This window comes from Carassius auratus, chromosome 31, assembly GCF_003368295.1.
Source record: "Carassius auratus strain Wakin chromosome 31, ASM336829v1, whole genome shotgun sequence".
NCBI classification, from domain to species: Eukaryota; Metazoa; Chordata; class Actinopteri; order Cypriniformes; family Cyprinidae; genus Carassius; species Carassius auratus.
In genome coordinates this window covers 17,567,557-17,592,423 of record NC_039273.1, presented here as the reverse complement: position 1 = coordinate 17,592,423, position 24,867 = coordinate 17,567,557, and the positions used below count along the sequence as shown (strand labels likewise).

Here is a 24,867-nt window from a genome sequence, read left to right as displayed (position 1 = left end):
TTTTTATCTTGACCTGCCTGGACTATTTAATGGATTTTTACACTAATGCTTCTGCTTGTTTGTTAGAGGAACGCATAAGCAAGGATTATATATTATATTGGCCTCCCTTCACTGGCTTCCTGTTCACTCTTGAATTGACTTGAATTGCACTCGACTTCATGCCCAAGATTTGAAGAACACAGATTGGCGGCCTCACTCTTCCCAAATAATGCAAGAACACAAATGCTGTTTGGAATCTTTTTACTGAAGAGTGAAATGAAACACTCTTTGGGGTTTGATTGCAGAAATTAGCAATACACAGCGTGCACCACTCACGACCATAGACTCACGACTCATTTTATTCTTTATTATTTTTCCTTTTTGTCTGGAGTTCCAGAACAACCCACTTGAGGACACCATTACAACATCAGATTATTAGCTGCCGCTGCATTGGAATGATTCATGTCTAGGCTAAAACATTTTCTGCTTTTAAATCTAGTCTTAAAACTAATTTCTTCTATTTAGCATTGAACTCAGTATGAGATCTGTTTCACAATTAGTTTTGGTTTTATCTTTTGTTTTAATGTGTTTACTGTTTTATTCAGATTTTTTGAACAGCACTTTGGTAAACACTTGTTATTTTTATGGGTTCTCTAAAAATAAACTTTGACTTAGTTTACATACATTCAGAATATTGTATTTTATGTTCAGCAGATGAAAGAGATTCACAAAGTAATTATCTCTTTAAATAGGAGAACAGGGATACTTGTAAATATTCAAAATACAAAAACAAACCACAACCACTTGTTTTTGGAATAATTTTTTATTAATAAAAATTATAATTTTTTTTGTATGAAACAGGATTGGTTTGAGTTAATAATTTACAGAAATAAATGCAAAGACAAAATTAGTGTGGAAATATTTTACAGTATTTTTCTGTTCGTGGAGAAACGAGACGAAACGATACCACAAGAAGTCAAATTCAAGAAATTATGTTTTTAAATCAATGTTAAAATGGTTGCACATCCCGAAGGATTCTGAATGATCGGTATAGTATATGTTTTCTAAAAATGTTATATAGACAAGAATATAAAAATTAGAGAATAATTTACGAAATATAAGAGATCTAAGAAGTAAACTTAAATCAAGTGAAGACCCTATGGTGAAGACCAGTACTGAATCGAACCACCTGCAGTGCACAGAAGGATCAATCTTGTGCAATACTGCCACCTACTTTTCGTGGAAAGAATTTTCATATAAAGTTGTCAGGGCAACCAAGAAACGCAACAAGAGAAAAGTCTGCTCAAACCGGATCATCCGATCTCCTCGCTCTGATCCATCTGCAGGTTTAGGGCTATAGATCATTAAATTCTAAAAATCAATAATTTAAAAACACTATTGGCGAGATTGCTATAGTACGTAACCTGACAGAGGCTTTAAACTTTCCAGGACAAACGTATTCCTACAGAAGCTAGCGACTTCACGTAAGGGAACGCAGATCTTCGTTGATCTAAATTGTTATTTGCCGCAGGAACAACATGTCCTTACCTGAATCATCAGCACACAGTAAGACAGACTTAATCCATGCGTAATTCATTAGATAATTAATACGATCAATTATTGGTTTTTGTCTGCGTATATATACGTTATATATACATATATAACTTACATATATATATACAGGTGCTGGCCATATAATTAGAATATCATCAAAAGGTTTATTTATTTCACTAATTCCATTCAAAAAGTGAAACTTGTATATTATATTCATTCATGACACACAGACTGATATATTTCAAATGTTTATTTGTTTTAATTTTGACAACTAAAGAAAATCCCATATTCAGTATCTCAGAAAATTTGAATATTGTGAAAAAGTTCAATATTGAAGACACCTGGTGCCACACTCTAATCAGCTAATTAACTCAAAACACCAGCAAATGCCTTTAAATGGTCTCTTAGTCTAGTTCTGTAGGCTACACAATCATGGGGAAGACTGCTGACTTGACATTTGTCCAAAATATGACCATTGACACCTTGCACAAGGAGGGCAAGACACAAAAGCTCATTGCAAAAGAGGCTGGCCCTGGAGAGCATTGTGAAACAAAACCAATTAAAAAATGTGGGGGAGATTCACAAAGAGTGGACTGCAGCTGGAGTCAGGGCTTCAAGAACCACTATGCACAGATGCGAGACATGGGTTTCAGCTGTCGCATTCCTTGTGTCAAGCCACTCTTGAACAACAGACAGCATCAGAAGCATCTAAAGACAAAAAGGACTGGACTGCTGCTGAGTGGTCCAAAGTTTTGTTCTCTGATGAAAGTAAATTTAGCATTTCTTTTGGAAATCAGGGTCCCAGACTCTGGAGGAAGAGAGGAGAGGCACACAATCCACATTGCTTGAGGTCCAGTGTAAAGTTTCTACAGTCAGTGATGGTTTGGGGTGCCATGTCATCTGCTGGTGTTGATCCACTGTGTTTTCTGAGGCCCAAGGTCAACGCAGCCTTATACCAGGAAGCTTTAGACCACTTCATGCTTCCTGCTGCTGACCAACTTTATATATATATATAATTTTCTGTATTAACATAATTCTAACATAATAAGAATCTGCAGGGAACTTGTCTTGAATTTGAAGAAATTGAAAGACAATGATGCGTTTTAAAAAATATAATTTGGTCTTTATAAAAGCAATGTCAATAAAATGTCCTTGTGGTGACAGAAGTAAACGTGTGTTTATATGTTTATCTGATTTAGAAAGCAGTGATGATGTGAACCCTTTCACAGTTTCTGAACACAGCGATCTTTTCCAGATGAGGAACAAAGAAAGATCTCAGAAGAAGCTGGTTTGTATCAATTAATACACTGAAACAATACATATACTTTAAATATGTTCAATCTGTCATCTGTAGGGACGTATTAAGCATTTAGAATAGTGAATCCAAATGGGTAATTCAATGGTAGTAAGTCACCACGATCTTAAAATATATGGGTTACATAATTGCATCTAATACACTTACTTTAAGTTTGGAGATGTTAAAAGCACAAAATAGAGTACAGTTGCTCAACACTTAAAACATAATTTGTCCACCAGAAATAAAATAATCCAAACATGAAATTCTGCTCTCTGTTATGGCAGGAGCACCAAAGTAAGTTGGCTCTACCTGTCCATGAGAAGATAACATTTGCATGCAGAACAAGGGCAGGACAAACCAGACTAAGGAAAGAACTGAAAGAGGAGGGTAGCAAACCAGTCACACATACTCGCAGGCAGCTCCAAATTACACCCGCATGGAGGGCATCTATGAAAGGTGAGCCAAACCATATCGCATCTCATCTGCATCAAACATGCATACTTTTTAAATTTAATGTGGAATGTTTGAAGAACAAATGCTGAAAGTAGAATTGTATGTAAACTATTACACTGAACATAACCTGCCTGAGTGCAAAAAATGGTCAAGAGGCACATTAACTTGCTATTAGTAGCCTCTTCATAAGATCCTATATTTGAATCAGTTTCAGGGATATTTGGGAGAAGGGATTTTATTAATTTTAACAGCTTCTGGAGCTACCAAGAGCAGAAATATGCAGTATTGTAATGTTTGCAATAAGTTTCATGCCTCCTAGTGTTTAAGTGTGGTTGCTGTCCCCACACATTGTATTCCCAACAGTAAATCAAGATTTTCTTCATCTGCATTTTAGAAGCATTCGATTTTCCTCGATATAACAAGTAATATCTACTGCCATGGGGCAGAATCACTAATAATTCCACACACTTTGAAACATGTAAGGTCTCTCACACTTGAAAAAGATTATTCATGGCACTTAGTTATGTTCTATGCAATTGTTTTAATACAGGGAAATAAAATACATTTTAAGTTTCAACATTTGTTCTATCAAACAAAGAGTAGAATGAGCTGTATGCAAACATTAGGTTTTTGACAACTACAAATATGTACAATTAAACAGTTAACACAGCCGCATTAAAACCCCTATAGCTTTAGAAATGAACCATATAGCGCCTTAAAAAATAAGATATATAAAGTAAAGTTTGTTAACTAAAATGGAAAAGGATATTGACATATGTTTAATACTTTTTGAGTTACTGGCATGTAAACTTAGGGGGGAAAAGCACTTCTTTTGTGTTTTTTCTTGAACTGTCACCATTGACATATAATGCAACAAAGATTGCTAAAATCAACAGATTTAACTAATATACCTAACGATGTCTGCGTAAAAACTGTGGTTGAGTTGACACAGAATGACCCACATGTAAACCCACAGCAACTAACATTACATTTTAGCCTAAAAGTACTGTTTTAATTCTGATTTTCTTAGACCCTAATATTGACATAGGAGGCATGAATGAATATATCACTAAGAAACGTGAACTCTTCTTACTGGAGGTAAGATGCCATCTTGTTTTTCTAGCTTTTGCTCAGTCTCTTCCTTCTATCCTTTGTGGTTTTGACAGATTTGTCTTTACTCGTGTCCCCTTCTTCTGTGTCTGATTGACACTCTCTCTTTCTCTCTTTTTAGTATTCTCTGCAAGTAAAGAAAGGAGAGATTCAGCTACTGGAGCAAATGGCTGCAGAAGAAGAGGCGAAATTGACAAGAGCTGAGAAGTTCTTGGAAAACGACGCCACCTTGTTTGAAGAATTCCTAAAAGAAAATGACAAGAATTCGGTGGAGGCTATCAAAATGTACTGGCCATACTATAAAACATTCACTTATAAAACACTAAAAAGTAACAAAAGTACTGTCATTACAATGGTGTTGCTACTTTAAAGCACAATGCTTGAATGAATGTTTAAAAAAGATTTTTTAAATTGACCTAAATAGCAAATGATTGTGTTTTTACATGGACATGCATTAATGCGCAGCCTACGTTTATCTAATGTGTAATAAAACCATCAAATGCTTTTCAGTGCTGAGCAGGAGACGAAGGTGAAGCTGGAGAAAGTGGCTGAGATCAAGAAGATAACTTCCAAAATGGTGGCAATCAAAAGGTCTAGACATTGTATGATCAGAAGCTTTCCGTAATTCTTTCAACAGGATTGTTTACCTTTTTTTCTCCCCTTAACCTTTCATTTTAGTGACATCTCTAAGTATGAGGACATCCTGAAGGAGTATAAAAAGTATAAAGAGTTTCTGCTGATGCTGTCACCTCCAGAATGGCGGGAGAAACGTGGATCCAAGAGCAGAAACTCTACTGCCTCCACAAACGCTGAGAGGGATGAAAAACAGACCGAAAAAATTAAAAAGAACAAAGAAAGAAAGACAGCTGAAGGCAGCAAGCGTATGTTGGCAACTTCACAAGCTTTCCAAAAGTTTGTTTAAGAGCAAAGTGCAAAGTTTACCATCCATAGAAGACAGAATTGGTTTTTTACCAGATGGTCTTTTCTTCCATTTAAATGTATTCAAACACATATAGGTGGAGAAAGACGAGGGGCTCGTGGTTTTCTATCTTCTCAGGAGGCCAGGGCTTCATCTCAACAAAGTGTGAAGTCCAGCCATCAAAGCGGCAAAATGTATACTAACCATAACATAGTCATGACATAGTTTTAAATATTTTCAACGACTAATACTTTGTTTTCACTTCAGTTCTGCACCTGGGACTGACAGCTCGGATTATGAGGTTAATTGCTACTAATATTCTGCTGAATTTATTAGCCAATTTATTCTTCATTTACAAAAGTATTATTCAATTACATTTTTAGTTACATTTACGCAGCTTTCTCCATTAATTGATGTGTTGCTATTTGCAGTATAGACCTCCTTTGTTTGAAATGACCACTGTGATGTCTCTTTCAGGAGGACCCAGAGATGTTCTTCAAAGAACCTCAGGATCTTTTGAACCTAATGACTGAGCTGGAAGAGCAGAACCTTTCCCTCATCCAAAACACTAGAGAGACAGAAGAGGCTTTGGAGGAGTTCAGACAGAATGCTGAACTGACTCGCAAAAACATGTGTGTACCTGTGTGCAACAACAGAGATTTTCTCTGTAAGTGTATTCCAGTAAAAAATGCTGTTTGTTTGTCTGTATATGTACAGGGAGACTGAGTCAAAGCAGCTAAAAGCTCAGATTGATATCATTACTGACACCATTCAGAAGGAGAAAGAGAGAGCAGCAGAGCTGGAAATGAAAGCCAAACTGTTCAGCTTTGAACAGTACAAACCAGAGGACCAGGTAAGAAAACAATTCACTTTTGTTATCCTACTTTGTCATTTCTTTATTTAAATGCCCGTTGATTAAAACAATCAGTGTTTTCTATGCTGACATGATTCAGAATTTTGAATTCTGAAAATGTCACGTATACTGAATATTTTCCCTTCCAAATGTAATGCATTCCCTTTCTAAATAATAAATAGAGTATATTTTTGCCACTAGTCTGTAGCAGTCTGCTGTTGACTTTTAAATTATTTAGCCACTGACATTTCATCCTGGTAGAACTTTTATTTAGACATATATATGCCTTTAAGAAAACTTAAAAACAGGCAAACACTAGCAGTTATAGAAATTTGCTGGTTGCACTTTATTTTACAGTACTTGTACTAACATGTACTTATAGTGTACGTACAGTGTATTTATCTGAGAGAGTTCTGGTAATACAAGGTAACTACATGGGGTAGGGTTAGGTTTAGGGGTAGGTACAGAGTTAGTACCTAGTTATTACATGGTTATTGTAATTACTATAAGTACATAGTATGTACATGAGGAACAGGACTGTAAAATAAAGTGCTACCAATTTGCTAATCAATTAAAGATTTCATCATAACAGCTTAAAGCATTGTGATTCCAAATTTAAGAAGGTTCTCGAAACCTCTGAATTATGCTGTACATCCAATTAAGTTAATTTGCAATAACTATAAAAACAATATAATTTTTAATTTCCGTTTTTCTTGGCGCCCACAGCTGAGACTTAAATCAAAGACAAAGATATGTCAAAAATGGTTTTGTTTTGCCTCTTTATTCTATTAAAGCATAAGTACTGTTCATCGCTTCTAGAAACAAGCTGCTTAGTTACAATCTTTGCATTGCTAAATCATTGGACAATAACTATAGTGACCAAGTACTGATACCTTTTCCTGAGGACAAGACGCTTGACTCACTGAGCCGTAAGGTGGAGGAGGTCTACCACTGCTGTGTGGGGGAAACGGAGGCCAACCTGACAACTTTGCAGATGCTGACAGCCATTGAGGAAAAATTAGGGCAGCTTCTGGAAAATGCAGATATGATTCCAAAAGACCAAATGAGTATAGCTGAACGTGCCAAAGAGAAAGAGAGGAGAATGAGGTGACTACATCCAGATCTGCATCTACATTAAACCAAGAACTGAATCATCTGTATCTAGTATGTTCCTCGACTTCTTTTTACTGTTTAGGCTGCGTGATGAGAAGATATTTCTGCAGATGAAACAACAGGAGGAAAGACAGAAAAAAGCCCTGGAAAGATCTCAGGCTGTGATTAAGAAAACGGTAAAAAGCTGTTTTATTTGTTATTGTAATTTACCTTTGGCAAAAAATTGTATTACAATTGTTTGTCACAATTAAAATTTTAAATTAAATTAAAACTAAATTTATGCATTTAGCAGACGCTTTTATCCAAAGCGACTTAAGTGCATTCAGGCGATCAACTTTTACCTATAATGTGTTCCTGGGGAATCGAACCCCCAACATTGCACTTGATATAGCAAATGCGCTACCAATTGAGCTACAGGAACACTAATAAAGGGATTGTGTTTATTTTTCCAAAAAAAAAAAAAATACAGAAACAAACCTTTTTTACTTACTGTAGTTGCAAGTTTACAAGTCATATTCTAATTTGTTACACACATCCTTCAGTCCCTCTTTAGCTACGTATCCGTACTTCTATTTTTATGTTTACTTTTGGGATATTGCATACAAAATACTGGATGGAAACACCAAGATGTGCATAAACTCTAAAAAGTGTATGTGCTCAATTGAGGCGAATAAATGTTTTATCCAGTAACATAACGTGCATAAACTATGATGGAAACACATTTACTGAATAAATCCTCGATATGCAACAAGAAAGTCAGATTAATTTCTGAAATAAGATGGCATAACCTGACTAACTAGCGGACTGATCACATTGAGCAGATTCTGAAATGTAGATTTGGTTGTTCTGAAATTGTGACTAAATGTGACCATTAACCAGCACAAATTTGTTTCCTAATTAGTAACTTACTACCTTAAAATCTCAGCAGGTACTTCAAGCAAATAAATTGACAAAATGCTGAAATGTTAAGAAAACAATTCCTGGAAATCCAGTGGTCAAATGCTGTGTGGCTTCTCAATTTTCTGTGTAATATACAAGTATTTTATAACATGTAATATAATCTAATTACAAGAGCATACATTTTTGAATCCGATTTCGTAATCCAGATGACGTGGTCAGTTACTACCCAGCAATGCGCGACTTTTAGTATTACATCAGAGCAAGTCAGACAACACTCGGACAGATTTCTTCACTGGGGAAAAAGGTTAAACAAGGAATGTTTTCATAAAACATCAAGGTCTTTTATCTGAAATGATCTCTTGTAACATCTTTAAATGACTGAAAATGCTTTTCAAACAAGTAGGAGTGAGAACAGGTCTTCTGCTTTTTCTTTTAGTCTGTCAAGAAGCTGATGCCACGCTCTCAGCCTCCGGTCCGAAAACGTGAGGCAAACAAGAAAACTGAAGCCACAGACCGGGAGAATGAAGAGTTCCTATATTTCTTAAGTTAAAAAGAGCACGTTTATACCTGCTTGAATATTAATACACATTTCTGTAGATAGGTGACCGAGTAGATTTTCATTCATTGTTTTAGCAAGGTTTCAATTTTGTTTTTAAAGGATATGAATATAAATGAATGTATGAATCACGAACATGCTAGATTTTGTGAAACTCAAGAGAAATATTTGCTGGCACAAACAGAGTCGAAGGTTTGATTAAAATGTACAATTTTATTAACCTGTCCTGAAGTAAACCAAACCTAATAAATAAATTTAAAGTGTGTAATTTTATAAAAAGTAGAACAAACTTCTTTTTTTTTTTCACAAACATTTAACAACTATATCTGCACTTTACAAAGCCATACAAAAATAGGCATCAAAACAACTTTGTTTCATAGTGGTGAATCAGGCAAATAAGTTAAGGTCAAATCAGACTAGATATAAACAGCTCATGACAAACAGTTCTTTTTTAAAGACCAATAGTATTTATTTTGGTTAAGAGACAGATCAATGATGATGTCCACTGCCATTTATCTTTTGTGCGCTCAAAAATCATTATATTGAAATATGTACTACTGAAAAATCAAGCAAGTCACATGATCAAAAATGAAACAAAACTCACTGTGCTTTGATTTTGGGCAAATTAGCTTACTGTACAATTCTGACTTCATGTACTAAACAAGAATGCAGTGATTTGCTTAAACTAGATAATGATTAAACCAATGGAGGCACTGAGAAAATGTACAAGATCATCGAAGAAAAAGAATGAGAGAGACAGCCTGACATAGATGGTGTTTTAGAAGCACTTCCTGTTTCCATCATCACTCCAAGTCTTGTAAGTTGATGGTGCTCCCAGTGAATTGGGAGTTATCAGATCCATTTTCATCTTCAGCCATGACTGTAGGTTCCTACAAGTGATAATATTTAGATTAGTGTATAGGATACTGTATAGACGAGTAACCATTAACACATTTTCAAAACACTACAGGACAACTGTACGGGACAAATTATACATACATATCACCTCCAGCAAGGAAACCGCAATGTCAATAGCAATGTAATGACATATGTTAAATGTAATTTATAGACTATACCAGGCAATAATTCTGTACCTATACATGATAGTGTCGTGTATCGTCAATAGCAGATGTCTTTGTCGATAGTCAAGACCAGGGGTTCCTAAACTTCAGAGTTTAGCTCCAACCCCAATTATGGCGCATTTCCACTGCATGGTACGAAATGGTATTGTTCACTTTCGGGATGTTCTCCACTGGGTACAGTACCTAGTACTTTTTTAGTACCACCTCAGTTGAGGTTCCAAGTGAACTGTACGTTACCAAAACATGACGTGTAAACTCTGCCAATCACGGATTGGCCGGAGAGAATAGTCACCAAACTTGCGACACAAACACAAAAGAACCGCAAGATTTAAATCAGCACAGCCAGCGAAGGAGCGAACGGAACCGCAAACGAGCGCACCTTTTTTTTTAACAACCAAAAAGGTTTGTTGTCTGTTGGGACACGTTGGGTACAGACGTCCTCTCGTTGACTGCAGAGGAGCAGATCCAGCGAGAGCTTGATGGGGTGACGTGGAATGAAAACTTTTTTTTAGGAGTCCTTGCAATAGAGGTGCCGCCACTATAATGACGTAAATAATCCTGCCCACTCTAGCGATACTAAACTTTAGTGGAACATGGTCCAGAGCGCAGAATGACTGATGTATCCTGATGTAACTTTACTTCAAATATATATCGACTTACCCGGTTCAAATACTTTTATATTTAAGCTGTTCATTTAGGTCCAATATTTAGTGTTAAACTGTTGGTCTTCAAAATAAATCTACCTTTTATTTATTTTTTACAGTTGACGGATTTTGTAGACATTTTATACTGATAACTTCCATGCATCTATTGGTAAGCCACCTTATAGCGATCCTAATAGCGATGTTTGATCGTTGTATCTAAATAAATATATATGAACAAGCTTTCCAAATATTGTATTCAACATGTTAGTTTACAGTATGTTTGAAAGTATATCATTTTGATTATTGGTGCTTCTATAAGCTCTCTGTCTCACGTACGCGTGGTTTAAAACACCAAATAGTTATAAAATAGCCTATAACAAGTACAGAGAGTCTCTCTCTCTTGCCCCACCCACCCACGCACATACGATAATATCTTGTATTGATGATCTCACAGGCTGGCGATATGACGATACAAAAAAAAAATAAATAAATATAAAAATAAATTCACACAACACAAGCAGTTAAAATGCTAACAAGCAGGGAATGCAGACCACTACCTTGAGTTACCCATATCTGAATACCATCTCTTGGCCCTTTTTGATTCGACCCCCCCCCCCTCTTTCCCACTTCAAATTCAAACGAACCACCGTCATATCTAAATATTAAAGCTATATATATATATATATAAAATTAAATAAACAAATAAAACATAGGATACAAAGAAGGTTTTGATAATGAGGCTTAGTTGTTGTATGAACCTGTAGGATGTTGACGGGCAGATCCACAGTGAGCTGAGAATGTGAGCATGAGGTCTGTGAACTCAACTGGAAAGCCAAGTCTCCATCAGCAGCAGGGTCATCCTACAACAAACACACTGAAATCAATGTACTGAACTGCAGTGAGAATGCTTTCAAATTATTTCCCATCATCTCACCTGCAGCAGCTGAATCTGTACAAACTGTGCACCTGCGACCGGATCCCGAATGGGTAGCTCACTATTTCCTGTAGCAGCTCCATCTCCAAAGTGAGCACCTGAATTAGTCGGCGGAGCAGAGCTGGTGCCCTTTGATCCTTTAGTCTTTTTTTGGCCCGTCTCTGAAGGACATGTGGAAGAGCCTGGACCTTTCTGTTTTCTTCTCTTGGCGAGCTGAATGGCTCTGTAGTCTGTGCGTGCGGATCCACTGCTCTCCTAATGGAACAACACAAGAACACATTTAAACTTGTGCTAACTTATTTTAAAATGACTGAACAACGAACATTTAACCAGAATCTTAAAATCTATTTATCAGCTATCAGTTTCAGAAGGTTTAACATCAACTCTTTACTACTAACCATAGTGGGGCACGTGACCGCGGGCAACTCTGTTATTTTCTGTCCACTGTAGGATCCACTGTGACTGGGGAACACAAACTGACACATCCCTTTATTGCCATCTGACCTAGCCATGACCTCCACCCTGTTTAACAAGGGCCCGACGGCTGTCTCGCTGCCTGGCAGGTCAGGCTTTGCCTGCGGAGAGAGTAATTCCGGTACAGGGGTTGCTGCCAGAGCCATGGAGGAGAGCGGGGCGGAGAGAGAAGGAACAAGAGAGGAACCGAGTGCTGGCTGAAGAGCTGCTGTCAGTGAGGAAAGAGACTGAGAGAGCGATGAAGAAAGAGAGGGTGTGAGAGTAGATGGTGATTCTACAGTCAAGGGATTGCAGGAGTTCAGAGTGTGGAGTTCTGAAGATGCAGTACTTTGAATAGCCAGAGCAGTTAGAGTTCCCAGATCTTCTGGGTTGCCTGTTTGCACATCATCCAAATGCAATGTGGCATGGGGCAAAACCACTCCACCTCCTCCACCGCCCAATCCTGTGTCTAATACATGTACGCCCATATCTTGCCCAGCAGCTAAAATGAGAGGATCCACAGTTTTTGCCCCATTAAGGGCTGAGCCAACTGAAGCTGGATCTATTGTGAGGATTCCGGTGTTAACCAGAGGCATGTCCATGGAGAAGGATCCAGCCACGGTACTGCCTTCACTTCCTACGGAGACAGCAGTGGTCACAGGACATGCAGGGATGCTGGAGAACAGAGAAGACAAGTCCAGACTGCTGAGTTCTGCTCCTGGAGGTAAGGATGGGGCACTGACAGTCTGTGAAGTGCTTGTCAGCTCACTGCTGGGGGTGAGAGTGGCTGTGTCGTCCAACTGACTTAACACATCTGCAGAAAGAGGAACAGAACATAATCAGCACGACAGCACCTATATCAAGTGTGCTGATAAATACATATATATGAAATTAAAGCCAAGCACTAGATTTATAGCTGGAGCTGTCAAGAGAAATGACCAGAATTACTTTTTCCCAGTAAGCTAACTACTAACCATTGCTCCTCAAAACTAAAGACATTCTAACCTGATTTTGTTCTACAAAAAAATATCCATTCTTCTTATTACTATAAGTACTCATAATAAAAAAAATTGGATGTACTAAGGCTCAATGTCTTTCTACATAATAAACAGCTCTGAAGTTGTGTGTGTGTTTACCTGGGCTGAGGTTGTGGTGTTTAAGCATGTGTGTCTTGAGACTGCTGCGTGATGAGAAGTGTTTGGTGCAACCGGCAACAGGACAGCGACTCCGCAGACTGACTCCATCCTGCTTATGCTTCTTAGAATGGATGTAGAGACTACTCCGAGCTGAAAACTTTGCACTGCAACCTGTATATTTACACACAAAATAATAAAATTCAATCTGAAATTGAAAAATACATTGATGATAGTAACCACGAAAACATTACATATAGAAAGTAGGGCTGCATGATAAATCGAAATGGAATCGAAATCGCAATTTTACAGAAGCTGCGATTGTCATGCGTATCTTTCAGTAATATCTCCATCCTAAGGCAAAGAGGGCGCTCTCGCGCCGAAATTTCAACGACACCTGGCAGAAGAAAACCAGGAAATGTCTAAAGTAGTAGCTAGATAAACAAGATTTAACTGCTTTTATTGATTCAACGTAACTAATAAACACTATAATGAATAAATTCCATCAGGTGCGTGATTACACATAGAGCAGCTGTTACTACACAGAGCCGCTGAAGATGCGCAAATAAACGCTGAAAATGAACGTGGATTTGCGCAGCTTCTCAGTTAACAATGGCTCTGTGTAGTAACAGCTACTCTATGTGAAATCACGCACCTCATAGAATTTACCACTGATTAGAGAACCGGCTTTACTGACGAGATGCGCATAACAATTGGCCGATCATGATCAGCGCACCCCTAGTTAAGGTCCTTTTGCACCAAGCCTGTATACTCTGCACAAACCAAATTAAAAAGACCCTTCCTGCTGGCAATGAAAACATGTGACCCTAAACCCAAATCTTAATGGCTGCCATATTTAGAGCTGCTGCAGTTACACAAATCACACATTTATTCATAAACACCAACTCATTAAAAGCAGTTTGTTCTAGTTCTGACCTTCTACAGGGCATTCAAATGGCTTGGTACCCAGATGTGTGATACTGTGGCCCTTGAGGTGCTCAGCCCGTGTAAAGGATTTCCCGCAACCTTCTTCTGGACATGCAAACCGTCTGTCATCATCGTGCTTTCTGTAGATAAAAGATCAACATCTAATGAATCACTTTCAATAGCATGTTGATGACTCTGAAACAATATGTAATCTGAAACTTAAATTTTAAGTTATATTTTTGGTCATGTTTGCCTTTATTTTGAGAGAACAACAAAGAGACAGGGAGCAATAGGGGAAGGAGGAAAGGAAAAGGAAAGGACAACAAGATTGGACTTGAAATTGGGTCACCCAAGCACCGCTGGCTATATTTCAGAGTGCTGTTCATGTGGCTATGCTTTATGACTTGAAATGACAAGATTTGAAATATTCAGTGCATGATTACGGTTACATTAATGTACTTCTATTGTGGTGGGCACCTTGCATTGAAGGGTCTAAGTTTTAGCATTTTAAAGTGTGATTATTTTTTAATCTATTTATTAATAGATAAATGAAACTTATTGAACAATTTTATTTATTCGTAAGTACTAAAAACTTCTTACCGTTTGTGCCGGAGTAATTTGGACATGCTTGTGAAGGTCCAACCGCAGGAATCAGAATCACAAACAAACGGTCTTTCACCTGGGAGGAAAAAATGAGAGGGCAATGTTAGAAATAAATCATTATTAAGTAAGTAATATTGCTCGATTCCAAGTATCCGCTCATTTGTTCACCTGTGTGACTACGCAGGTGTATTTTGAGCCGACAGGCCTTGTCATATCGCTTGTCGCAGCCAGGATAGGTGCAGGTGAACTGAGCCATTTCTCTAAAGTGGGTTCTGTTGTGGGAGAACAGGGCGCTGAAAGTGATGAAGGTCTTCTCACATCCTGGGGATGCACAGAAACACCACTATCAGGTTGGTACTACTATCTGCAATATTGCTTACGGTCGACTTTGGATTGGAAATTGGTTAAGATATCAATTGAACTCACCTGGGAACTCACACTTATGTGGTCTCTCTGGTTCAAAGTGTGTTCTCTGATGATTAGTGAGTCTCGTGGCGGTGCGAAACCTCTCACTGCATACTTCACAGATAAATGCATTTTCCTGGTCATGTGCTTTAACATGAGCTTTTAGATTGTAGACTGTGGTGAAACTGCGACCACAGTTTTCCCACTCACATTTATAAGGCCGCACTTTGTCATGAGACTGCAGGTGGCGTTTCAGTTTGTATGACGTTGTGAAGGACCAATCACAGCCCTCCACCGTACACTTGAAGGGACGCTGGTCCTCTGTGTGTAGAACCAAGTGGATTTTGAGATTTTGTCGGGTTTCAAAGGTGCTGGAACAGCCTGGTTGGGGACATCTATACTTTACTACTGAACCTTTCTTCATCAAACCCGATACAGTTAATACGTTTATTGGCTGTTGTTCGTCACAAGTAATTGGTTTGCTTTTTGAATTTTGGCAAATACTACTATCATCTTCTACAGCACAAACGGTTCCTTCTTCTTGCTTAATTGATGAGCAAGAATCCAGAGTAACACCCAATTCTGACAGTGAACAGTCATCAGCTAGAGTCAACTGCGAATCACTGCCAGCAAATCTGGCTTTTGGCTCATCTTGTAGACTCGAGGTAACATTGCTAATTTTCCCAATGGATTTATTTCCCCCGTCATAATTGAGCAGTACAAAATCTTCATTGTCTTTCATTCCCAAATGTTCTTTCAAGCTTATCATACCATCCTCCTTGTAAGCATAGCCCTCTGGTGGGGTGGCTAGGGTCAATATTCCATTTTCAATAGTCACAATGATACTCTGATTGTTAATCATGATGGTCCCAGAGAACGTTTCGTGCACAGGTATTGGGGTCCCATCAGGACCACAGTCCGCATTACTGCTGGACTCTTGATTTGCATAATCCATGATATTCATTTCAGCCATTTCAGTTGCAACCCTGTTCTCTGGAACAAATGCAGGGCTATTATTTTTTGTGACACACTGCATCAATTCCTCTGTTGAATGTTCAACTAAATTATTGCTAAGCATTTCTACTGTAGAGACCTTTGGCATTTGACTGCTCCCTGCATAGCCGTCTGATAATATTGGATCTCTATTCTCTGCCACAAGACACATCTCATGTCTGACATTTTGGTCTGTTGTCTCAGATCTGGAATTTAACAAATGTGCCGATTTGGATGTTCTGTTGAAGTTTTCGTCTAAATCTACTGGGGAACTGAGAGTCTTTGACTTGGGTGATGACGATTCATTCTCTTCAGCTCTGTGTTGAAAGCTCGTTTGTCGCTCCTTACCGTCATCTTCTTTATGTACTATGTTAAAAACCACGTATAGTTCCTCTGGGCTCTTGTTCGAAGAGGTGGAGGTGTTGCTGAGAAGAATCCTCTCTGTCGAGTGTCTTTGTTCACAGCACTCGGCGTCCAGAAGGGGAAGCGCCATTTGCAGAACGTTGTCATCATGTTCATCTTCCCTCCCAAACTCGGAAGGCAGCAACTCTAATTCATTAAACACCTTATGTTTGGACGCATTCACGTCACCGAGTTCTGCATCTGCGGACTGAACATCATATTTCTTACCATGGATGTTTTGAAGAGGCAGCGCGCAGCCGCTGCCATTTTCCTCAGCTCGAAGCGGTGAGGACCTGGCCCGGTTGTTGTGGGCGTCGCTTTCTAAACCCAGCGATCCCGAAAGACCCGAGATCGCATTTTCAGTCACACGTGTTCTCGCATGAATCCCAGAAGCTGTTGTCTGCTGAGAGAATGTCGTGTAGAGCGGGACGCCATGTTGGTACTGGGTGTTTTTGGTGTCTGTAAGCCCCTGGATTTCCATCTTGGTGTCCCTGTAGCAGCAGCTCGTGAAAGCTCCGCCCTTCACATGTGACTGCCCGATCCTGATTGGCCGGTATAAGTATTACGTCACACAAAACACGGAAAAAAAGGAAAAACAGATTTAACTCACTCTCCTTGAAGATCATCAGGTTTCGGTTCCATTTATTTAATTAAAATGAGCAAATAATCCAGTTATTTCGCTGAGTGCGATGAAAATAGACTTTACTTTATAAACTGGGATAAAATTATCTTGTTTGCATTAACTGAAAACAGTTTTGTGTGTTTTGAGCAAGTTGAAAAAAGGGAACATGTTAGGGTTCGAAGTTCTATTGAGTTTTAGAACTTTGAAGGATTTATTTTGAGGATTTAAATGGAGCTTGGTTTGGACTGGGGTAGGTGAAGAACCCTGCTGGAAAAGCCTAAACTGGTTTTCCAGTTTAATCTTGTCTTCCAGCCAGGAAAACCAGCTGAGACAAGCAAACCAGCTTAACTGGTTTAAGTAGTTTTTAAAACCAGTGGTTGCAAATGAGAGTGAAGTGATCATTGCACCATATGTTATAGTAATTTAAGTAATTATATTTAACATGCTAATGTGCATTACTGCTAGCCAGTTTACTGCAAGACATAATATTAAGATACTTTGACATACAATCTCTCCGTTAGGTTAGGCTAACTCAGGTAGGTTACCAATAAAGGTGCAAAATCTGTTTCATTCTTATCACAGAAATAGCATGAAATTCTGCATGCATGCAGAACAGTGGAAAGCTAGATGAAGAACATTTTCTCAGCAAAGAGGAAAAGCAAGGCTTGAATGTACATAGGTTTAAAACCGATTATGATATCAGTTAAAACTGAATGTTTTACATGCGTTATGTACATTACATATAGGGATCATTTCTCACAGCTACATTTGAATGCGACAGTGCAGTCTTTTGGTGAAACATTCTCTAAAGAGAAAACAACAAATATGCAGAACAATGCATAATTATTTAATAAAGCAAGTGCTAAAACAACCCAGATAATGTGTGCAACATTGGGTCCTATTCATTATTGGATTTAAATTCTTTAAAATAAAAATAAAATGGACATCCGCTAGATTTGGCATTTATTATGCTTCGCAAGTTACTTCATTTAGTAGATGACATTCAAATGCATCCTTGCCCTGGCCAACCACACTTAGTCTGATAAAGGTACATTTCACTTAAACAATTAATCAAGTGCATTTTAATTTGTACAAGTGTTTCCCAGAGACATCCTTTTGTCATTTGATATTTTTGGAATAAACTGTCTTGATCTAAAAAAGCTTTCACGTTATTATTAATAAAATATCTTAATGGTTCTATTGCTTAGACTTATTATTACTTGATTCACTTACTATTGACTATCGGTTTAAATAACACCACTCTGCACATCCCTACTAAAACCAATTATGCTAAGATAGAAATAAATTATGTAAAAACATCACTTTCCATTTAATTCAATAAAGACAAATATGGCAGGTCCAATGCAGAGTGAACAAATGATTTGCAGTTGCACTTAGTAATTGTCTTTTCACAAATCCCACCTCAAACTGAACGTTAACATTTAAACATTTTATTTTCTTGGAATAAGGATAGGCCAAGATTATGATTTAAGTGAACAAATAAAAAATAATAATATATAAATAAGACAAAAGACAAACTCTGGCATGTTAACTTCAGGAAAAAGGAAGAACACAAAGGCATTTGCTAATTTGTCATTCAGGCTTCTCACTGACTAGGGTCCTTCATATTCTCCTTTTTTGATCCTGTTCCTGGATGAGGCTCCATTACATCTTCAGAAGGGGTGCCAAAACCTAATGCCGTTCTTTTGAGAACAAAAACGCCAGCATGCAGTCCCCCCCCAATCACCCAAACAGTGTGCGATTTCTGCCACAACCCCACCATCTGCGAAAATACATGCAAAAGATGGTTAAAGTATTAAGTAGGACATTATGAAGAGAAATGACTTTCTGCATTACACACAACAAGGACTTACAAGAGATTCAAAATACTGCTTAAACTTTACAAACTCGATCCATTTCTCGAAGACATAAAGGGTATAATTCCCAGTTCTTCTTCTTGGATCCCATTCTTTAACACACACACACACACACACACACACACACACACACCATGAAGAATATAAAACACAATGAATAATTAATATACTGATAATGTAATATAATAATTAATTTCAATAATAAACTGGGATAGTTCTAAAAATGTATATCTCCAGATGTTTGTCAGTACCTTTTCCCAAAAGGCATGTCAGTAATGATGATATCCACTGAACTGCTTCTTATGGGTAGATTGCACAAGTCCCACAGAACTATGTCTAATGGGCAAGTCTGAAGAGCTAAAATACAACACATGAAACACTGAGAACATTTGAACAGGGAGCAAATAACAAATACATACAAAAATACAAAATGGTATACGGTGTATAGATATCTGTGCATTGTTAATATCTTGAAATGTTGTTTCCCCCCCTTGTAGTATGTTTTAATAAAAAGAAAAAAAAAGTTTACAACTAACTGAAATATAGTTTACTCAATTCAAAAGTTTAGGTTAAAGTAATAAAATGTGAAAAAAACTATGTATATATATATATATATATATATATATATATATATATATATATATATATATATATATAGTTATATATATATAGTTATATATATATATATATATATATATATAGTTATATATATATAGTTATATATATATAACTATATATATATATATAGTTATATAACTATATATATATATATATATATATATATATATATATATATATATATATATATAACTGACAAAAGCATATAAAATAACACGCAAAAAAAATGTAAAGAAACCTGAATATCTACAAATAATTTAATTCAAAATATAAATATTAATGTAGTATATAAAAAGTGCTAAGTAAGTAATAGTAGGTAAATGGTTGACAGGACACAATCAAAGCTTCCTTACCGTCCTCCATCATGTGTTCTCTTTACAATGTGCTTGAAATTATTGACTGCATGGCTGACTGCTGTGCTAAAAAGAATGAAAAAACTCCCTGTAAAAAAAAAAAAAAAAATTAATAATTATAAACCATAACAATTCACCTCTTATGCCAGAAATATACAGACTGAAAATTGAGCAGTTTAATTAATTTCACAAACCTCTAAAGGTATTGTTCCAGTTCCACACATGGTATCTACAATCACATCTGACACTTGTGGCTTGCAAAGTCTGAAATATGAAAAGAATTATCAATATGGTCATAGACAAAGTTGTTTATTAGTTTTCTTTTTTGCATTTCCTTCAGTCCATAAACATTACAGGTACACTTTTTATGAAAAATATCACTACAACAGTCTACATTTAGAGAGTGGTTTGCTCATTCAGTTCAGTATGTGAATAATTCTCGTTCATCCATGAGAAGAATCAATTTTGTCAACATTTGTGGTGATTAAAGCCATGGTGCTTCTCTTAATAGCTTTATACATGCAAACAGTACTATGTCCTAATAGTACTCCAGTCTTCAGTGTCACACGATAATTCAGACAAAATGCTAATATGCTGATTTTTATTCCTCAAGAGACATTATCCAAGATGAAAATAGTAGTATTTTTTTCTAAAATAATGTTAACCTTTATCGCTCAAAATTTGAAGGAATATTAGATGTAGGTGTACCACTGATCCACTAACACATTTGACAAAATAACCAAGGAATTTCAATGAAAACCTTTATTTTGTGGAAAGCACAGTGATCAAAATTACAGAATTGTAACCAATGTAGCATGAAAGATCACAACTAGAATTTTGGAGGGCTTCAGCTGTCAGAAATTTGCAGGAAGTGTAGTGTCCCTTGCTTTGAGTGACTTTAGCACATCTGCGGCTGCAGGACATCACTAGTTTCTCACACTGCACTGGTGTGATCTTGATCCACTCTTCTTTCTCTCTCTTCCATAGTTAAGTGACTGTAGTGGGTTTCTTAGACATAACTTCATTGCCAAAGATTTTCCAGAGACTTTCAGTCCAGGTTTAGATCAGGAAACATGGCCATTTCATTATTTAAAAACTTTTTTGGCTTAAAGGAACTGCAATAATTGAGAAATCACAGATTTGGAACAACCAACTTCTTGTGCAGTGGCCGAAAAGGTCATCCCTTTGGCGTTCATCAGGACCACTTCCTGTCGCAGGGTTTCAGATATCTAAAGGAGCAGCCTGTCATTTCACAATCTCAGTGAAAACTGGAGGAATGCTGCCAGTTAAATAGGGTTTGTCATATAATTGAGGAAATTAGCACCATGTGTATAGATAAGGTAAAGTTGTCACTGACAAGCTACTGTACTCCTAAAGGTACAATTCTTGGAATTTTTTTTCAAACAATATATGTAAACGTGAGCAAGACTGATACCTTTCACTGTCTGGACATAGCTCATGTGTTTTAAGAGTACCTTACCATGAGCACCATAATTGTAAGTTTAGCTAAAAGATCAGAACGTGTCTCATGCAGAACATGTCAGCCTTTAGAGTTTTTAACCATTTGATACACTTCACAGCTCTCTCAGATGTTTTTTTTTTTTATATTTAATCAATGTGGTTGCGTAAACTGTAAGAAAAACAACAACAATATGAATTCAGTACAATACTGTCAAAATTAAAAATACACAAAATGTTACAAATAACCACTTTAAAGCTTATCAAACACTTTTAACCCTACATCTCAAATGATTTAAGGTTTTTATTCGTCACATTATATAGAGCATATATAAACAGCAGGGAAATTGATGCAAATGATTAAGTGCAAATTACATGCTACATGTCAATACTTAAAGGAGGATCTTATAAGCTAAAGTTGATTGAAGGGATGGGTACACAGTCCTGTTCCTGGAGCTCTGCCTTCTTGCTGAGTTCAGTCCAAAACCTCTGCTTAACACACCTGTCTGTTAATATCATAGACAGTAAAAGAAAAAAAACTTCTTCTGTAGTTTTTATTGGTTTGTTTGCAAACGAGGTGCATTACTGCCATCTTCTGGACTGAGGTTTGAACTTAGTGGGATGTCAGTTTATATGCTACTGTAACAAAAACAACAACAACAAAACAAACAAATACAACCAACCAACCAACCAAAAAAAAACAAAAAAAAAAAACATCTTGTTTGCAAGCTGAGCTTCTTGCAGAAAGTTTTCATGTTTTTATTTTATTTTATTATTTTTTTTATTATTAAAGTGTTTTTTACTCTCGTGGAGACAACAGAATAAGAAAACCGGGCAAGGCATCAACAAAATGCAGATTTGACAATCAAAAACATTTCAGCAGCATAACAAATAGCTTCTACAGTTTGTTTAGAATTTTTTACAAGGTTCAAGGAGGATAATAACATACGAAATTCATTTTTAAAACAGTTTACATTTTGTAATTGCTTTTTCCATTTACTTATGTGAATGTGGTATTTACCCATAATGATGATAAGGTTAATCAAAAGTGAAAGATCCCTCGTCAGTTTAGAATTATAAATAAGAATATCTTCTATTGCAAATTGTTCAAGTTCACTAATTTTATTTTTTCACCATCTTCGGACGAAAGTTTTCATGTAATCTCCGCCTACTGGAAACTTTTCCAGGCTTCACGGTGGAGATTATGATCGCCACCTGTTGGCTGGGAATGCTCGTGACAGTGCATCATAGCCTGCGTGCGTTTGAGTTTTCATGTGGACGGAGATTCAGACTACTGTACGTTTTAGCTATCACTTCTTTCTGAATGCTGTATAAATGTCTCCCTTTCTCCCTCTGATCGGTAAATATCAAGTACTCCTGAAGCTCTTAGCTGATTCAGGTGTGTGATTAGGGTTTGAGCTACACTTTGCAGAAAGGTGGATCTCCAGGAACAGGAGTGAAAATCCAAGATTCTTCTTTTTAAAATCATTGCATGAGTTCCGCCAGTAGTGGGCGCTCATGCGAAGTAAGCGATGACTAGTGGTCCAACGACTGGAACAGTCTTGTCAATATGGTTATCTCCACAGTTAGGGTGCAATTATGGTGAATTATTGGTAACACTATAATATATTATTTATTGTGTTACTGCTGCCATAACGGTTATGGTATATGTATAATTATAATAATTTTTTTGTAATTGTAGTATTGCGATACTAATAAAAAATTGAATTAATGTAAATGAGAATGAATGAGAATTTCCCGGTGGTTTAGCCTACATCATGGGCAGTTTAGCATTGTTGATTAATTTACAGCAAAACAAACGAAAAGAAGAAGCTGACAAGGGAAGGCCATAACAATTGGAAGTGGAACTAGATTTTCATCAGTCATTGTTACATATAATTCCTCTGTGATTTGCATGCCGACCTAAACAAATGATTATTGTTCAAGAAAGAGATGTGCTTACCATGGATTTAAAAGATTTCTTAATGTTAATAGTTGCTCTCCCTTTCTCTTTTCACTACACTTCTTGCAATTATTTGTTTTTAAAAACCCACTTACATCACAAAGCCCCATTGGAAGTTTAATAAAGTTATTTATTTGTATTATTCTTTTTTTTTAGATGTGTTTTTATCATTACGTTTTTAAAACGTTTTATCCTATATCCATTTTCCAGTGCCAACTTTCAAGTGTAAGGTCAATTAATTAGGCACTGGTAGTAAAATGTAAAGTGCTGCAGATTTTACTGTTGCAGAGATAAGTGTATTTTAAAAAAAAATGTGCAACTGCTTTTTTAAATCTCTTAAATAGAAGCATTACTAAATTTAGTTGTCTGTTACATAAGGACATAATAAAATCTACACACACTTGTTGTCTTCACACCCACTTATATAGTTGAGCCACAGGAAATATGACAAGTGTTACAGGCATTCAGTGTGTCTGTTTTCCGCTGTCTCTGTATTAAGTTGAAATCAATCATGGACTTTCTGCTTTGATAGCTGTGTGATATGTAATTCTCTGTGATTCCTTCATCTTCCTCAAATAAATGTTGATCCTGAACTATTTTGTCACTCCTGCATCTATAGCAAGTGGCGAAGACTGTAAGGACTCGAACAAAAAATCAAACAAGTTTTTTAAATTACTTGACAGTTACAGGCAGATGTGTTTGTTTATGGAGCTCAATTCAGATCGAACAGATCAAAAAGTGATCAAAGGTAAATTCCTGATATTAATTAATTTGGGGCAGTCTTGGCCTAATGTTTGAGAGTTTGACTTGTAACTCAAAGGTTGCAGGTTCTAGTCTTGATACTGGCAGAAATTAGGTGGAGGGAACGAATAACCAGTGCTCTCTTCCACCTTCAATACTACATCTGAGGTGAGACCCTTTAGCAAGGCACTGTGACCGAACCCTCAAATGCTCCCCGGGTGCTGTAGCACATCTGCCCACTGCTCCAGATGTGTGTTCACGGTGTATGTCTTCACTACTTACTGTTGTGTGTTTGCACTTGTATGGGTTTAATGCAGAGTGCAAATTCTGAGTATGGGACACCATAATTGGCTTCACGTCACTATCACTTTACTTCACATCTCTAATTAACCTTGCATGTGTAACAAGTTTGCTTTTATAAGTATAGGCAGAATTCTGATAGCCATAAAGTGATTTGATCACATTTAATACAAAATGTGTTGACCAAATGTGGAGTTGGGAAATATACTGTACATTATGCAAGCTTATAGTGTTCTGGTTATCAATTATCAACAACACATAATGATTTTGTTACCCTTTTACAACTTTGTTGCAGAATATTTTTTTTAAGAAGAACTCCATTCTATATCACTGAATCTATTATTCCAAAAACGTACAGAAGCAGGTAAAGAGATCAGAGTTCTATCCTTTTTTTAAAAGCAACAACATGAATAGACAAAGTCAGTGAAAAGTGTTGTCAAAACTGGGAGCACTAGGCCCAGGCTTGACCCAAAAATGTTCAACATACTCTTTGGAACACTGGAGCTGAAAAAGAAAACGAATGGCGTCCTCAACGTTTTTGACCAATTAGAACTACTTCCGGGTCGCCTTTCATGGAACCGATGCTTTTCGTTAGTTTCCCTTCTAATGAATCTTCTCTTTATAC

The 24,867-nt window shown here is 36.9% G+C and overlaps 2 protein-coding genes across 5 annotated transcripts; one reads left to right on the top strand and one right to left on the bottom strand.

The window, feature by feature from the left end:
* Window positions 1-1,247: 1,247 nt before the first annotated feature.
* Window positions 1,248-9,044, top strand: cfap100 (cilia and flagella associated protein 100). Of its 4 annotated transcripts, XM_026213949.1 has the most exons (15): window positions 1,248-1,325; window positions 1,429-1,545; window positions 2,733-2,821; window positions 3,115-3,286; window positions 4,314-4,381; window positions 4,515-4,678; window positions 4,904-4,984; window positions 5,072-5,274; window positions 5,410-5,506; window positions 5,580-5,613; window positions 5,790-5,944; window positions 6,030-6,165; window positions 7,070-7,272; window positions 7,361-7,454; window positions 8,615-9,044. In XM_026213949.1, the coding sequence occupies exons 2-15, from the start codon at window positions 1,518-1,520 to the stop codon at window positions 8,726-8,728; spliced, it is 1,638 nt and encodes a 545-aa protein (XP_026069734.1). In that variant the 5' UTR covers window positions 1,248-1,325; window positions 1,429-1,517; the 3' UTR covers window positions 8,729-9,044. The 4 variants fall into 4 exon arrangements, with proteins under 4 accessions (XP_026069734.1, XP_026069736.1, XP_026069735.1 ...); XM_026213951.1 differs by having other exon boundaries at window positions 1,254-1,463; XM_026213950.1 differs by having other exon boundaries at window positions 1,254-1,545; window positions 7,076-7,272.
* Window positions 9,045-9,178: 134 nt separating this feature from the next.
* On the bottom strand, window positions 9,179-16,847 carry LOC113050706 (zinc finger protein ZXDC). Its single transcript, XM_026213946.1, has 9 exons — window positions 14,937-16,847; window positions 14,679-14,831; window positions 14,508-14,586; window positions 13,917-14,047; window positions 12,984-13,154; window positions 11,793-12,661; window positions 11,395-11,649; window positions 11,219-11,320; window positions 9,179-9,624 (listed from the first exon to the last, which is right to left on the bottom strand). Exons 1-9 carry the CDS (start codon window positions 16,789-16,791, stop codon window positions 9,538-9,540), a joined length of 3,702 nt encoding a protein of 1,233 aa, XP_026069731.1. The 5' UTR covers window positions 16,792-16,847; the 3' UTR covers window positions 9,179-9,537.
* Between the last annotated feature and the right edge of the window lie 8,020 nt (window positions 16,848-24,867).

Coding starts and splice junctions, on each gene's coding strand:
- cfap100 (XM_026213949.1), top strand. CDS start 1,518: ATGTCCTTACCTGAATCATCAGCACACA. Junction 3,287..4,313: donor ATGGAGGGCATCTATGAAAG/GTGAGCCAAACC, acceptor TGATTTTCTTAG/ACCCTAATATTGACATAGGA. Junction 5,614..5,789: donor CTGACAGCTCGGATTATGAG/GTTAATTGCTAC, acceptor TGTCTCTTTCAG/GAGGACCCAGAGATGTTCTT.
- LOC113050706 (XM_026213946.1), bottom strand. CDS start 16,791: ATGGAAATCCAGGGGCTTACAGACACCAAAAACACCCAGTACCAACAT. Junction 14,048..14,507: donor AAATTACTCCGGCACAAACG/GTAAGAAGTTTT, acceptor TTTTATCTACAG/AAAGCACGATGATGACAGAC. Junction 9,625..11,218: donor TGCCCGTCAACATCCTACAG/GTTCATACAACA, acceptor TATCACTTGTAG/GAACCTACAGTCATGGCTGA.